Here is a 16,731-nt window from a genome sequence, read left to right as displayed (position 1 = left end):
AGTCTCACCTAATCTAAGTCATTGTTTCACTTTTGGTTTCTTGTTAAATCTGTTGTCCCACACTTCCTGAGTTTGCACCATATTGTCCTCATAACCTGGAAAACTCCTCATCTCACCTTGGAGGCTTCATTTCTTACTAAAACGACAAAATCCTCCAATTTCAGGGAATATATTGAAAAAAAACAGTGAAATCATCACATGCCACTTAATTGAAAAAGATAGTAACTCCCTGGATTTGCATACAAAACACTTTTTTGTGCTTAGCCAATCAAATCTAATTTAATTAGGCATTCAAGGTCTTTCACTTGAGGGTGAGTGCTGATTAAGCAAAGCAAAACTATTTGAATTAATTCTAGTTTCATTTGAGAAGCAGCACGGAAGATACAACCCACAGCATGCTTGAAGGAACATGTGGTATGAGTTACAAGGTGTTAATGCATATGGTTATCTCATCTAACCCACAGATGGATGCCTGATGCCAACAACCACTTCAAAGCATCAGCGCATCAGTGTATCAGCGTGTAATGCACTCAATTATCCACATCAAGACGTTTTAACTTTCTCCTTGGGCCTCTTTCTAGTTATTTATGATCTAGTTTAAAAGAATGATTTTCTGAAGATGAACAAAACAAACTCTTCTTCGTTTGCAGCACTTTATTTTGTAGTGTTTGAGTGTTTGCCATCCGTGCAGTAGGTCACGGCTGTTCTGTGAAGAAACACAGACTTGTATTCTGGGAATAAAAAGACACTCATTTATCCCTCAACAAGTCTGGTCAGATTGTATCTATCACGCATGCAACAAGACATCTGCATGTGTCCAACTGAGTGTGTCAGATGAAAGGAACAAAGGTGTTAACAACCTACATGTGACTGCACAAGTTCATGTTGAGGTTGGGAACAATAAAATGCTTTTTCCCATAGTAAAAGCGACCTGCCTCCATGTGGCTGAACACAAATTTGAAATACAAACATTACATAAAATGAAGAAGAAATGAAGAGATATTAATAGTTTATTTACTGTATGTAACCTGGGTATGTTGAAATATGTGCAGATAAAAAAAAACATTTGTTTTTTGGCATGGTGAGGGTGTTGTGCAAATGGGATGACACAACAACAAGTTTTTAGTCAGAAACATGATGACCTTTAAACAAAAAGACTGCCTCCATTTTGACTGCTGCATTAAAGTAAAAGAGCCTTCTGAATGATGGTTGTTTTACAAGTATGAATTATCTTTTGTTTCAGTGTCTGAAAAGGGGAGATCATTTTGATTTAGTGTCAGGTTTACCGAAAGAATCCTGCCGTCATGACTTCCAGGAACAATCTGGGAGCTGAATTTTGCCTGAGGGAGAAAGTTATGTTTTGACAGCTGACTGATTTTGTTTAGACACTATATATGGCACAAATATTGCAATCACCCACATCAGTTTGATGACTGACAGCAGTGTAACACTTGAATTAAGCTTTCTGACTTCACCTGTAATCATCCTTGATTGGTCCTGACTGTGCATGAAGAACTGGTTTACAGTACAGCAGCAGTCTTGGATGTAATTGCATTTAACCAAAGCACACTGTTCCAGCACCAGATAGCATCTTTTTCCATATTTGGTGGCTTTCTTTGGAAAACAAGTGACCCTTTTTAGAACAGAGTGGAATTTTCCTCTTTTTGACTCAAACAAGGGATCACTTCTAATAATGTAGATGCTAAAAGCATCGCCCAGATGTTGTTTGATTTTACAGAGAAGAAAGCACTGTCAAAGTGACGACCAAATCTCAATGTTCAGGGACAGGGAGAGAGAGAAAGCGTTATAATGCACAGTCTGCTCATACTCAACTCAGACAGTTTCCTTCAGAGGAAAATAACATGAGGGGCGGGGGTTACGGAGATTGTTAGATACAGAGCTTCAGCAAAGCAGACATCAATCTGGACGCAGCGAGGGATGCGGGCTGCTGTGCTCAGAGGTCCAGAGATAACTTCTCAGAGGATCGTTTTAAAGGTAACAAAATCGCTTGACATGGTTGTGTGCTCATTTAAAAGTTTGGACGGTCCAAAGGCTTGAGATGTGTGTGTAGTTAATCAGAATTTTCAATTAAAGAGTTGCATGTTGTTTCTCTGCAGACATGAGCGCTTCTTTTGGATTACGCACTGATTTAACTTGTGGGCAACTTTAATGGAGTGAGCTGGAGGTAAATCTGGCAGGGAAACAACACTTCCAAACAGCTGAAAGCGGCCCTGACTCTGTTTTGTGATGTGACCGCTGGCTGCGCCGAAGTGGCGCTTTTACGCACGATGGAGGACCTTTTACGCGAGCAGAACAGTTGGGCGCAAAACGTTTCGTGGAGCAACTCAAGCCGTGGAAATGACAGTCACTTAGGAAACACGACAGTGAATCCTCTGAAGCGAAACGAAGAAGTGGCCAAAGTGGAAGTTGCCGTCCTGGTGCTGGTGCTCCTGCTCGCTCTGACCGGCAACCTGTGCGTCCTGTGGGCTATCCACGCCAACAAGCACAGTCAGTCTCGGATGTATTTCTTCATGAAGCACCTGAGCATCGCGGACCTCGTCGTTGCAGTGTTCCAGGTCTTACCGCAGCTCATCTGGGATATCACATTTCGCTTCTATGGGCCGGATTTGCTGTGCAGGCTGGTGAAATACCTCCAGGTCGTGGGCATGTTCGCATCCACCTACATGCTCGTCCTGATGTCCATCGACAGGTGCTTAGCGATCTGCCAGCCTCTCCGCTCCGTGCACAAGAGGAAGGATCGCTTGTGCGTGATCGCCTCCTGGATGCTCAGCCTGATATTCAGCGCTCCTCAAGCCTACATATTTTCTTTGAAGGAGGTGGGGGACGGTGTGTATGACTGCTGGGGGGACTTCGTGCAGCCGTGGGGAGCCAAAGCATACATCACATGGATGAGCCTCAGCATTTACATCTTTCCAGTGGCGATTTTAAGCATCTGCTATGGCTTGATATGTTTCAAAATATGGCAGAATTTCAATTTAAAAACCAGAAGGGAGCACATCCTGGCTCTGACTACAAGGCCCTCTAAAGGCGCTCTTCCCCTCACTCGTGTGAGCAGCGTGAGGCTCATTTCAAAAGCGAAGATCCGCACAGTGAAAATGACATTTGTGGTGGTGGTCGCCTACATAATGTGCTGGACTCCCTTCTTCTTTGTCCAGATGTGGTCTGCATGGGATCCTGCAGCACCAAGAGAAGGTAAATTAATGTCACCTCTTTTAAAGTGTGCCAAGTGCTCAGTGACACAGTAGAGCATCATCTTCGCCTAAGATTTATAATTCCTGTGATGTAAAAAGTCATGTTTTTCAGCCCCAAGTGTGTCATTCTTCCACCTCACAGAAAACGTCTGGGAATGCACGAGCAACCCACTCCACTTCCAAGGCAACACAATGGCGTTTAACTTCAGACTTCCCCTGGGAACACACATGAATGGGAGTGTCACTTACAGTGGTTATCAGTTCAGGGAAAAGCCAGTGGGAGAGTAAATGTACCAGGACATCAAAGAGTTCCTATATCTGCTCCCAGTGGTGGTTTATATAATTTAACTGATTGTTCAGATTTACCCTTCATATCTCCTCATTAAAAAGGACAAGAGCAAGGGAGAGGACATCTAGAGATTCAGATATAGGCCAGACTCAGCCGAGCTAATCATCATTCTGTGTTGGTCTTCTTCCAAGCAGCTTCGCATAAAACTGGGAAAATAAACACATTAAAGCCAAGAATGCATGCAGTATACAGATAAGAGATCTGAAAGTGCATGTTGCATCAGGGGCCCTCAGGTTGTTTGGATCCAGTTAGCATTTTAAACATTTGTGACCTTGTGCAATGATTTATTTGATTTTCATAATGAACTAGAAATACTAAACTATGGAAGAGTGAATGTAGCCGTCCTGTGAAAACCACCTGTCTCCAAAATGTCAACTTTTTTTTCAAGCTGAGAAAGATGACAAGCAGCCCTGTTTTTAACTTTTTGTAGCTACCTTTTGTGAAGAATCCAAATTGTTTTCTTAAATATAGGAATTAGAAGAAGCTTCTCAATGGATAGAAGAATAAAAAAATCTTTCACTTTATCTGAAAAGATCAAAAGAATCATATATTTTGTTACAGTTTAGCATTAAGAGATTACTCTATTACTGACATTACTGAACAAATGTTCACTAAATGTAAAATAAGTTAAAATGTAACACTGTGCAATAAAGACTCAAATTATAGACTTAAGTAATGCTAATAACTAATGACTCATGATAATAAATGCAGGATTGATCATGAATTCTTGTTGCTCATCATCAACAAACAACACAGTCACTATGACTTTATCTGATTATCACACTGAATAAATCATTAGTTAAAGAATGTTAATTCACAGTTTCTTTATACATTAATTTATATGTGGCTAAATTAGCTGGATAACCTTTAATTCAGACCTGTCACTGCTCAGTCTCAGCGATGATGCTGTTTTTTTCTTTTTCTTTTTCAGATAAAACTGGGCGTCAGATTCAAACTTTTACCATGCTAAATCTATTCTCATATGCCAAAGTAGCCGATGGCCATAAATTATGCAAATGTGTGACTCTGTGACGTAGTGTGATGTCACAAAGTCACAAAATTAAAGGTGGGACGTTGACCTTTTTAACTTTCAAGATCTTTTATATTTACGAGAACATATATAAAATACTGAAGGAAAGGAAGAACAAAAGAATATAAATAAATACAGTTAGACTGAAAATAAAATGAAAAAATGCAGTTATATAAATACATTTATGTTACTGAATTCCAGCGAACTTGATGCATATTAATAAATGCATTAAGCCGCTGTGGAACAACATTCCTTAACTGATGAAGTAAAAACATAAATAACTTGATAATTTGTTAGTGCTGAGCAACATTCACTTCATGACACACCCTGCATTACTTCATACATTAAATCTTCACGAGTTATGCAGTAGTTGATGTATGATTTGAACCCTAATCAATAATTGTTACCAGTCAATTATAATAAGAGCTAACTGTGGTAAGCAAGAAGTACAATTATATGGTTTACATGTGTGTGTGTAAGAAAGAAGAAGAGAGAAAAGATCAATTTAAAATATATTGATATGTTTTCAGGATTTAGAGCATTTTCATGAAAGGTCGACTGGTAGATTGAAAATATAAATCAGCTGTCCTTGATAAAAAAGAAAAGTTTTCAAAGAGAATATTCTGTCCAAACCCAGGCGTAAAAGCAAAAATGATTTCAATTTCTCTGACTCTCTTCTCATCGGTTCCTCTTTATTTGATACTCTTGAAGCACTCAGGTTAAGACTCCACTTAGGTGAGTTTCTTATTGCCAGCTCAAACAGCTCAATCAAAAATGTGAAAATGAACCCTCTCTTCCAGGGCCTGAACTTCAGGCATTTCATCCCATTTCTTAGTCTGCAGTGGATCCACTGATAGTGAGGCAGAAGCTGCCTTTGTGCAATGCTTGTTTAACTTTTTATCCTCAGAATTGTCTTTGATAGAGCGATGTGACAGCAGTATCATCACAGTCCTTCCTTTGATTTCAACCTCAGTCTCTTTCCATTCTTCCAAATTCAATCTCAGAAGGGTTGTACATCATGATATGAGAGAAAAGCGGCCAAGATGAATGTTTTTCTTTTACTTCTGGCGGCACAAGAAAGTGCTGAATGTTCTGTAAGTCAAGGTTTGAAAAGAAGAACCATTTGAATGCTGTCATTTCGTGGTATTTCTGCTTAGTAGAGCTGAACTCCCCGTGGCACCAAACGATCTCAGAGCTCCGGACCGGGTGTTCAACTTATCTGTTGGATCATAATTTTGACGGGCCATTTGGTTGACACCTCTCACAATAAAGAGAGTCAGAGCACGGTGAACGGAGCAGGTCAGCATTTCACTTGAGGAGAGAAGAAGACAACGCGCACTCAATCATTCTCACCCCATTAAGGATGAGGAAAAAAACTTGGCAGTCGTCCACTTTCCGCCATTTAAATGGCGTACTTCTTCAATCTGCTCTGTGCCTCTAACAATTGGAAATTTAATCAAATGAATGAAGGAGAAAATAACGTATATTTCCCCCTCCAGGACAGCCTCGTCTAATCGAAGCCATTTGTCATGTTTGTGTAAAGCAGCTTTAAATCCTATTTATTTGACATCCATCAACCTTTTTCCAGTTATAACCTCACATGTTTTTTTATGGTTGTCTGCAATGCTTCAGCATGTCAGTTCATATATTTCTCTGTAAATAATGAGTAATACAAGCACAGCTGCCTTGAATGTGGACTGACCTTTAGAAAGTAGAAATGAAGAGAGGGCAAACACTCACTCTTACCTCAAATTTAACTTGGAGGAATGTAGATTAATAAACACACCTTTTACTCCCTGCAGAACAGTCACAAAAAGAATGAATACATTTTGAGACTACAGCCATTGCCATAGCCCGTGAGCATGCTAGTGTTTGCTAATTATTGCTAAACACAAAGTATAGCTGAAGCTGATGAGTATGATGTTACTAATATTTGACCAAAAACCAAAAAAAGTGTTGTTCGACCTGAAACTATGATGAAAAGTCAATCCGTCCGCCTCCGGGGACTATGAATGTCTGTTGAGATATTTAAAGGAAAAGTCCATCAATCTTTCACATTTTTCTCGGGGAATACTACTGTATATGTGAAAAACGTAGTATAAAGTCTTTTGTGGCTCCAGAGGAAGCTGCATGTATTGTTATAAATTGTCTCCAGTGATGTCACTCAGTGCCTAAGCTGCATTGTGGGTAATGTAGGTGCCAGGTTTTGGAAAGGAAGAAGAACGTGGTTCCGCTGCATCCGTTTTTGATTATTTGTTTTTATACTGTGCATAATGACTCAAACAGTGTTATAGCGGGTAATGCTAGACAAGTGGACAGCGTTTTCTAAAACCAGGTGCCTACATTACCCGCAATGCAACTTAGCCACTGAGTGACATCACTGGAGGCAATTTTTCAGATCATATTTATTCCCCTGGAGCCACAAAAGGCTTTATACTACTTTTTTTCACATATGCAGTAGTACTCCCCAAAAAACAAACACTTGGTGGAGTCAACCTTTAAGTCTGGAAAAAATGGTCCAAACAACAGTCCAACCAGCCAAGGGACAGACTGAACTGGCTGTCTCTGCAGCCATGATGTTAATTATGGCTAAAAACACATAAAAGTGCTGCTCAAAAGATCAAACAAAGCACAAACACACTCTGAAGTCTGGACTTTAGCCCACAACCAGGTGATCACATCTTACTGGAATGGAGAAAAACTTGAGCCTTTTGAGAGATCCACCCATCCATTCCTTTTCTAAACCGCTTATCCTATTCATGGAGGCAGGGGGCTGGAGCCTGTCCCAGCATGCACTGGGGAAGAAACAGGGTACAACCTGGACGGGCTGTGGGTCATAGACAAGGTTCTTTTAAGGATAAGGCTGGCAATATTTTATAGTTTTGTGTCTTGTCAACATCTCCCATGAAGTAGTCCACATCTTATTGTTTTATGACTTCTTCACCCTGCTTGTGGCATGCAGCCCCAAACCCTCTGGTTCCTACTGAAGATGGAAATCTTTTAAAACATGACTCAGAAATACATAGTTTCATTTTCTGGAAAAGGATTTAGCTAATGTTACTCAAACAGGAGACTTTTGACAGATATGTGAGACGGCTGCCAAGTGAGAGACCACTGTTAGAGACCGCTTCACGATGTTTCAACCAACAACACCAGGTATTTTTAACGAAACACTGAGACATTTTCCAAACTGTGTTTGTGGTGACAAAACGGAATATTTTTAAGGAGGCGTCACAGCATTTTCTTGCAGTGTTTGTGGTGACAAAACCAAGAACTGTAAGCCAAAACATGATCTTTTCCTGACCCTAAGTGTTTTTGTGCCTTCACCAAACCAGACCCTCATCACAGCATTGTTACAACATAGAAACGTACAATAACAACAATTATTCTGGCCATTGGGTTGTGGGATTTACTCAAAATAAACTCCAATGGCAACGTGTATAGCAATAAAGAAACATGTCACCCAGTGTAACATGGTCATTGATGTGTTTTTAATCATTTTTAACAACAATGGAGCTCTATGTCACAGAGGAATAAAAAATATCAGACTGGCGACACAGAAAATGCTTGAAGAATCGATTCATTGTCAATTTTGATCTTTTCATGTGATTTGTAGACAATAATAACAATGTAGAAACCGACAGTCTTACTCGGAATAAAACTGTTCGTCTCTGTGTCTCACCACAGACATGGCCTTCATCATCGCCATGTTGCTGGCCAGCCTCAACAGCTGCTGTAACCCCTGGATCTACATGTTCTTTGCCGGTCACCTGTTCCAGGACCTGAAGCGTTGCTTCTTCTGCTGCTGTAGACAGTACCTGACGGCCTCCACCTGCAGCTGCGATCGACAGTGCAGGCACAAGAGCGGCTCCGCCACTTACGTCATTAAGAACGAGAGCAGCCAGAGGAGCCTCACACACACATCCAGCACGGGGGGACTTGGACACTGAAGAGCCAGCTGAAAGCCATCCAGGCTTCCTGTAGTCGAGTAACCTGGCAATCCCCCACTTTTTCAGGCATTTAATGATCTGCAGCGGCGGCCCACTGCACCATGTTTTAAATTGAGCTAAATAGACAATGTAAACCTCCTGTCCAGAAAATGCCCTGCATCCTGTGATAACAAAGAGCAGAACAAAATGTCTCTATCGTAATGGATGTGTGCCCTCGGCTTTCCTTCCTCTTCACCAGAATCCTGCACATGAAATATTTCTCGTATAATGTAGGCTTCAGCAGTTCCAGATTTACCCCCCTTCTTCCTGTATAAGCAGCCATGAAGATTTTTATGAAGAGTTGTTTGTATGCTTCCCTGCTTCAGCCTTGAATCTTTAAGTCTGCAACAGTTGTTGTCCTGACCTTCAAATAAATGTAATCATCACAATAATTATATTAATGTTGCAGAAGGAGATTCCTTCCACGAAGCAAAGTATTTTAAGAAAGAGTTTGTCAGATTACATAAATGTCTTTGTTCTGAGCAAATGAGCTCTAATCCAGTTACTGTAATGATTGTTTGCTTGTTAAAGCAACAATTGTTTGTGCAAAAGTATTTTATATAAGTTATATTATTATATTTTATGGTCGGTTAAATCACAATGTTGGTATGCATGAATGATATTTAAGGTTATTGAGATAATATCCACCCTCAAGGTTTGGTTTATTTCAAACATCCTCATTGAAATTCATCAACAAAGCAAAACCCATAAGGAATGCATTTTACCACATGGAGGCTGTTTTCCATGTTTTCAGCAGGCTTTCGTGTGCTACACATCAAACAGTGTTTGTCCTTCATGATGTATTATGAAATTCACTTTGTAAATATTTTCCACTGCTACTCGTTTGCCTTAACATGTCATGTTTTTATCAACTCCATCTCCTCTTTTCTCGGTTGAAGGTGCTTATAAGGCAGTCTGGTTTCAGGCACGCTGAAGCACATTTCATCTAGAATAATGGTTCCCCCTAGTGGCCACCTCAATATCCTAAAAAATGAGTCTGCTCTGTCTATTTTTCTGTACTATTTGAGACAATATGCCAACTGTTTAAACCACAAAGAATTTCAGTGTCCGGATTAGATAATGTGCATTCTTGCCTCATTAGGTCTGTGTTCAAATGTCTGTCACTTCTCTATATAACCTGGCAGGTTTTCAAGCAAAATGGCTCAGATATCATCCATAGAGAGCAGTTTAAGGTGAAAGAGGGTAGTGCACATTAATATGCAGTTTCAATAAGTGTCATCAAAGTCTAATATTTGGCACAACCACTAAATTTACTCTTACGAAATTTACGCAGCGCCTCCAATCACGTTCTGTCTGAATGTTCTGTTTAAGTGCCTGTCTCTTTAAGACCCCCACTCCCCAAAAGCCCAGTCTGCTCTGATTGGTCACCTCTCACAGGCCTGAACAGGCACTACCCACCACACTTCCACATCAGCTCTGCCGATATTTTTGCAACCACGCTCTTGCTGGAGGCGTGGCTGAGGGTGGTGGCTGTGTAGTTGTGACATCACAACCTTAGAGAAGTCCTGACGGCTCGTTTGAAGGTACGGCCTCTGAAAACGTCTTGTGTGCATTTCTCGGTGGATTGAGCATTTTGATACTTTCACAGTAATAATATAGCACTTAGACTTGCTTTATAATCAAAGAAGACAGGGAAGTCTCACTTTCTACATAAGGGACCTTTAAAATTTGTCTGACATCAACACAGAATGAAAAGAGAGAAATTTGTGTTTAGACAATTTTCAGATTTTGTTGTATAAGTTATAAGTACAAAGAAAGGCATCACTGTAGACACTAAATTAGCACAAAATTAAGACAAACAAACAAAAATAATGTTGGTTTCTGATTCATGGATCTTCTGAAAGTCAGTGAAATGTCCAGATTAGTCTCTATACTCAGCAGTACTGCTCTTATGCCTCCTTACGTACCATCCCTTTCACACTGCCGTATACCTTCCTCACCACCTTGAGGACTGGGCGAACAACGGTCTTTGTGACCTGCAAGACGGGTCGACACAGACAGTGGAAAACAAACATACAGCTCTTAATGCTGGGCACAACAACCCAGATCTGCCAGAATGACAGACAAGCAAACAGCAAGCCCCAGAGCAGCGACAAAGGGAGGCCGAAGATGGCAGTCAGGCCACGATAACACCAGAACTTTGACACTGTGAAGGTATTGAAGCTGAATTTCCACACCCGATCCACACTGTGTACGCCGGCAGGCTCTGCGATCACATCTTCAAAGTCGACCTAGGGCACACCGAAAAGGTTCACTGATTGACAGCATTTGGTTATCAAGGTTTAAAGGGTCAGTTCACACAAATCACAAATAAACCTACTGTCCCACTTACTCCAGGCAGAATCCAGCCATGCATACAAATACATATATCTCACCCTGAAGCCCCAAGTACATAAAATTATATTCATATAATAATGAAGACTGTGGATTATCCCAAGTAAGACATTGTTTCTGGAAACAGATGTTTATACTGGGTTGTATAAATGAAAGTTTGTAATGATTATTTTAAACCCTCTTCAAATAAAAGATTAAGGAACAAGCCGTAGAGTTTTCTACCTTCACCAAAACAATCCAAAGGCATAAATATCATGACGGTTACAGTAAGAGGAAACATCTATTTTAGATTTTTCATTGAACTGTCCTTTTAAAACTTACTGAACTCTCTTAAACTTAAGAGAGCAGTTAATAGAAAGTTTTGAATCATCCACCAAGATTTTTCTATAAAAGCGAAAAATTAAGCTCTATAAACAAAAACGCCATCCATCTACCATCAACAAGTAAAAACAGATTATTTGCACCTTGTCCATATCCTCAGTGATTTGCTTGGGGTCCCTGTTGTTGGTGAAGTCAGTCTCCACAGTGGGGTCGCTCCCAGTCAGCGGTTCCTCCTCGTTACTTTCAGCCATGGTCCTGCTCTCTGACTGAAGGAGCAGGCTGAAGCTGAGATAATAAAGCCAGAGAGGAAGAGATGACAGGCATGTGGCTACAGTCAAAGCCACAAAGACGGAAGCAGGCATTTCACACTGCTAAAACGAAAGTCCCTTACTGCACATTAAATAGTCAGCACATACAGTAGGTGCATGGTTATGTTATTTCCATCCACATCCCCAAAGTGACAGACAAAAACATTATCGAATGCTGGGTACACAGCTTGGCAACAACGTTTGCTTTAAAGGTGCAGGACATAAGAATTTGGCCGTCTGTCGAATTCATACTTGAAACAAACAGGGCACTAACTGCTGAACTGCAGCTGCTGTTAGCTAGTTAGCTCAATTAGCCGTGCAGCTAGCAGTCTGGACCGGGAGCTTGAAGCACCGTGGTAGTGTTGGTGTTGTCCACCCTGATCATGAAGGAGCAGCAGCACAGGCAGAAGACCAGGCGGCTGATGGAAGCTCTGAAGAGTGGCAGATATTGTAAAACAATATTGTACATAGGAAGTACGGTGTGGGGAAAGTGGGGGTGTTGCACCCTTATCTTGCACACTCGATGACACCAAGATGAAACACTCTTTTCTGTTGTCTGAACACTGTCCCATTAATTTAATGGAGAGAGATTTAATGTCACTTCAGCATATCCTATCCAGACCAGTTGAAGATTACTTGAATGCCTGTGGAGAGTTCCAGCTCAATTCCATCACAGTATGTCTGTGAGTGGTCTCTGGTGGTGCCATCTAGTGGTTATCAATCAGCACATGTATCAGAAGGGAGAAAGTGAAAGTGATGAAGTAGAACAGTTGAGGTTTGAACATGTTTTCTGGACAAAGGAGGCTGTTGCTGTTTCTGTATCTCTGTCTTAAGCAGAGAATGAGCTGGTCCGTGTCCACACGTGTTGCTAGCCAAGCCTGCTGGGTGGCAATGGATGGATCTTGGGCCCTGGATTCACAGGCACATGCAACTGACTGAATTCAGTCCTGTAAAATGGGATCCTAGGAAGCTGTACAGCAAAGAGGGTGATGTATATAAGACCTTATTTGCAGGCACCGCTCTTGTTAAAAAAGTGGTTGAGCTCATTTCTGTTTTGGAAGTTTCACACACCATGGTGGGTCAACAACTGACTGTTGACATGGCTGACTTATCTGAGGTGCTGCCTGAATTATGGTCACAACATAAATATGATGTTGGCCTGATGAAAGACACCACACCTCTGATAATCCACCCAAAGTCTGATTTCCGTCCATGCATGAGACAATACCCACTTAAAAGAGACATGTGAACACAGCAGAGGGCAAATCCCTCTCTCCCAAATGCATACAAGCTATGCAAACGATGAGTTTCTTAGGAATGACGTCGTATCGTAGACAATGGATCCCAAGTTATTCAGAAAGAGAGGCACCCCTCTCTTTCACGATTAATGGTAATAATCTCTGTGCACATGACAGACTGAGCTGGACTGACGAAACAGAGGCAGCGTTTCCTGACTTAGAGGGCGCTCTGCAGTCTGCTCCTACTCTTGGACTGCCAAAACCTGACGTGCCTTTCACTCAGTTTGTTGATCAAAAAGACCGTTTCATGACATCCGTATTGACACAGTCACATGGTGGTAAACAAAGACCTGTCTCTTATTTTTCAGCTAAACTAGACCCTGTTGCAGCCGGTCTGCTTTTGTGCCTGCGTGCTGTTGCTGCAGCTGAAAAAGCTGTGGTTGCCTCATGTGACATTGTGGGATACGTTGACCTCGTTCTCATGGTTCCACATGCAGTTTCACACATCCTGCCCACACAGAAAACATCAGATTTGTCAGCACAGCGGTGGTAAAGATATCACACAACAATCTTGGGTTTGCCAAATGTTACAGTGATGGATGTAATGTTCTTAACCTGCTACTTTGTTTCCTACTCTTGCAGACGGTGAACCTCATGACTGTGTTGCTACCATTAACCAAGTTTGCACTCGTAGACCTGATGTCACTGACACTCCTCTTGAAAACGCAGAGACGGAGCTGTTCGTGGACGGATTGGCGTCTCGCTGCTCAGACACTGGTGAATTTAGGGTGGGTTTTGCAGTGGTCACTCAACATGAGACTCAGATGATGATAATTTTAGGTTAGTATTGAATTTTTTTAAAATGATTTCAATTGTTTTCAACAAAATTCTTACCTATTGCACCTTTAAGATTAAAACAATAGTACGAATGATTTGTGTTTTATTCTGTCTTATTCCGGAAAAGCAGAAAAACATACTTTAATCCATAGCTTCAGCTGCCATTTCCTCCATAAAGAATACATCTTTAAGTACACGTTTCTACAGGACTAAATATAGGAAAACTTTCAAATTAGAGTCTAGTAGTTATACAATTTTGTTCCTTGAGCTTAAACTCCAAATGTAGAAAATGAACAAAATATGACACCAAACCCAAATATTATGACAAAAAAGATTAAATGGTGTTTGGAGAACAAATTATGCTGAAATTACTTCAAAGTCTAAATATCATCCAAAGTCGTAACCCAACTACTACTCTGAGCCTCTTTTTGGCCTCATGAAAGCGATTTCACACGCATGAATTGAGCATTGCATCACTTTGTCACCCTGTCAGATCCATATTATTGTTTACAATTATCAAAAACCCTTTTATAATCATTAAAAAAGACAGAAGACACTGTTGGACTTTGCTATTCTAACTATGGGAAACATGTTGCAATAAAACATTATTTTAAAGAATCCAGTATCAATGCCCACTTGGGACTCAGTCTTCGAGAACATCAGTGCACTTGTGCACATAACGAACAACCCCAGTCTGGATGTGTGAGTCTCATTCTTTGGCCAGGTGAATGCTGAAGCCTCCACAGCATCTCCCAGCACTCAAGAGGACGGGACGCACTATGACGTCCAGCACAATGCTCCATAAGCTCTGCAGCCAGCGTGTGCCAACAGAGATGCACTGGACACAAGGACCGACCATCCTGTCAGGGAATGAAGCACAAACAAATTACAAAGAAAATCAGAGAAAAGAGAAGGAATCTCTCAGGCACATTTTGAGCTCTGGAGCCAGTTTTAGTTGAATTAGATCTGGCTCTAATTGCTGATGCAGTGTAGGCTGCCAACTGACAGAAAGTCTTCTACTTCCACAAAACTGTGGGAATTTTGCTTTTAGTATTTCTTAACTTTAGTGGTCAAATCAGGATATGAGCGCTTCTTTGTTCTTTCCAGCCTTTTCATAATTCCTCTTTTCCCACAGCACTGATACCCGAACACTGCTGTAAGTCCTCGAACAGACTTTCATTTCAACATTTTTCTCTCAACTATTTTACTTTACCAAAATTGGCTTATCTTAACATTGTTCCATGACTGTTTCTTTAGTATCAAATCAGTTGGTATTACTGATTGAAACACACATGACCAGAGTTTTTCAAGTCATTCCTCTTAAACCTAAAAACCCTAAATTAAACCAAAATATGCAGAAAGACGTGATCCAGACATACCAGATGTGGAAGCAGCTGAAGATGGCGAAGAGAACACCAGAGATAATTGACACGGGAATGGCCAGAAGCACTGTGACTATCCTGTAGATCCAAACCCTTGACACCTCAAACAGGGCGTGACTCCAGATCCAAACTCTGTCCCCACTGCGCACCGACACCGGCTCAGCAATCACATCCTCAAACGTCACCTGGAGACACAAAGAGAAAGTGGTGCTGATGCTACAGAGATGAACCTTTAAGTCGTGTTGGATCTTTATTCACCCTCAAAAATAAATGATATCCACTGGAGGGCAGTGCTACCAGTCTTTTGGTTTTCATGAGCATGTGACAAATGCACAAATAATCCAAAAAACAAGTTCAATAGAGCCGCTGCATTAAAATGCAATACCTTGAGACAGTCATTGATACCTCGAGGGTCTCTGACATTAATCAGAGGTTTGGTATCACTGATTTCTACGAGCGCAGACGTGTGAATGTTTTCCTCTTCTTCCAGAACAGGAGGTGCCCTCCACAGCATCTGAGGTTCCTCCCCATTATCAAATTCATCAGTTTCACTGGAGTCCCCCAAGTCAATCTCTACTTCCTCTGAATCTTCTCCTCTCATCATGGTGTCCATCCAAACATTGAAGAAAACACAATCCAGAGAACAGAATGGGAGCCTGTCACACCCCTGACAGCTCAGACTGAGGCCGCTGACCAGACCCCTCAGCTGGCTGCGCAGCCAGGTTATATTGGGAACGTTACGGTGCCCTGGATGGTATTTGCAGATGGTCTTTTAAATAGAGATCACTTTCCTGTGCGGTGGGAGGATAGGAAGGATAGGGGGGATATAAATACTCTAAGCATGGAGGTGGCACTGTATACCCTGATACACCCTCCTGGGAATGCAATCACACGCAGACACAAAGACATGAGTGAATTTACAAGAATGAGAGCAAAGATTGAGAATGATTAGAGTGCACATTGTGAAACTTATTAATGATACAGGTGTATTTGCTGGACTGATTCTAAGATTTAAGTCCCGCTTTTATTCAAGTGTCTGAAAAGGGTGACTTGGAGACCACACTGCCTCCCTCTGGCCTGTGACGGAAATGTAGTCTCTCCCTCTGAGCAGTTAGATGTGCCTGAGACCGATTGTTGTGCGAGGCACTGACCTAATTACCTTTGGCACACATAAAAACCATATTTTTGATGTAAATACTCTTTATAGAATAAAATAAAATCAAACTCTAGGATTAGAAAAAGTCTCCTCCCCTGATAGCGCCACTTCATAAGGTCCTTGCAATAAGCATTAGTTTAAGGCCCTTATAAGTCCTTAAAAGAAATTTAATCCTCCCCATGTCCCTCAACTACTGACCCCTCCCATGATTTTTTCACAGTGTCCCTGACTGCTTGAAAAAACAGTCACTTGTTCAGCTGTGACGACGCCTTGGATCACTTTTTCCAGATCACCAACAGCATCAGTCACCATGTGGAAGCAACGGGAGATATATTGCATGTTATCACAGTATCCTTGAGCGTTCTCGGGTCTCTGCGCTCTCTCTGGTGTAAAACAAGTTTCGCAACATGCTTTTAAGAAAAACCCTCTCACCCTTATCAACCTTTGGACCCATTAACCAGCCATCCTCACAACTATAAATAGGTCAGCTGTGAATCCACAGAGTTATCAGACTCTTCTCAGCTAGCCACCAGACCTTCATCACAAGGCCATCT

At 41.3% G+C, this 16,731-nt stretch overlaps 3 protein-coding genes across 3 annotated transcripts; 1 reads left to right on the top strand and 2 right to left on the bottom strand.

Annotated features, from left to right (window-relative positions):
* The first annotated feature begins 2,136 nt into the window (after window positions 1-2,136).
* On the top strand, window positions 2,137-9,180 carry oxtrb (oxytocin receptor b). The gene is given in 3 exon segments (XM_084348217.1): window positions 2,137-3,213; window positions 8,279-8,490; window positions 8,492-9,180. Coding segments are annotated over 3 exon segments (1,221 nt in total). The 5' UTR covers window positions 2,137-2,288; the 3' UTR covers window positions 8,576-9,180.
* Window positions 9,181-10,490: 1,310 nt separating this feature from the next.
* Window positions 10,491-11,507, bottom strand: LOC311254843 (caveolin-3-like; the record flags this gene model as incomplete). Its single annotated transcript, XM_084348840.1, has 2 exons — window positions 10,491-10,832; window positions 11,400-11,507. 2 exons carry the CDS (start codon window positions 11,505-11,507, stop codon window positions 10,491-10,493), a joined length of 450 nt encoding a protein of 149 aa, XP_084204966.1.
* Window positions 11,508-13,725: 2,218 nt separating this feature from the next.
* cav4a (caveolin 4a) lies at window positions 13,726-15,704 on the bottom strand. The gene is made up of 3 exons (XM_084348500.1): window positions 15,407-15,704; window positions 15,019-15,206; window positions 13,726-14,499 (listed from the first exon to the last, which is right to left on the bottom strand). Exons 1-3 carry the CDS (start codon window positions 15,632-15,634, stop codon window positions 14,349-14,351), a joined length of 567 nt encoding a protein of 188 aa, XP_084204626.1. The 5' UTR covers window positions 15,635-15,704; the 3' UTR covers window positions 13,726-14,348.
* Window positions 15,705-16,731: the final 1,027 nt, after the last annotated feature.

Source organism: Pagrus pagrus (genome assembly GCF_965226575.1).
Source record: "Pagrus pagrus genome assembly, chromosome: 3".
NCBI classification, from domain to species: domain Eukaryota; kingdom Metazoa; phylum Chordata; class Actinopteri; order Spariformes; family Sparidae; genus Pagrus; species Pagrus pagrus.
This window is presented reverse-complemented; position numbering and strand designations above follow the sequence as displayed.

Bases quoted from the DNA above. Each gene is read 5' to 3' on its own strand.
- cav4a (XM_084348500.1), bottom strand. From the start codon at position 15,634: ATGGACACCATGATGAGAGGAGAAGATTCAGAGGAAGTAGAGATTGAC. The intron at 15,207-15,406 runs GTATTGCATTTT...TTGTGTCTCCAG, and splicing joins GTATCAATGACTGTCTCAAG to GTGACGTTTGAGGATGTGAT. The intron at 14,500-15,018 runs GTATGTCTGGAT...ATTCCCTGACAG, and splicing joins TTCAGCTGCTTCCACATCTG to GATGGTCGGTCCTTGTGTCC.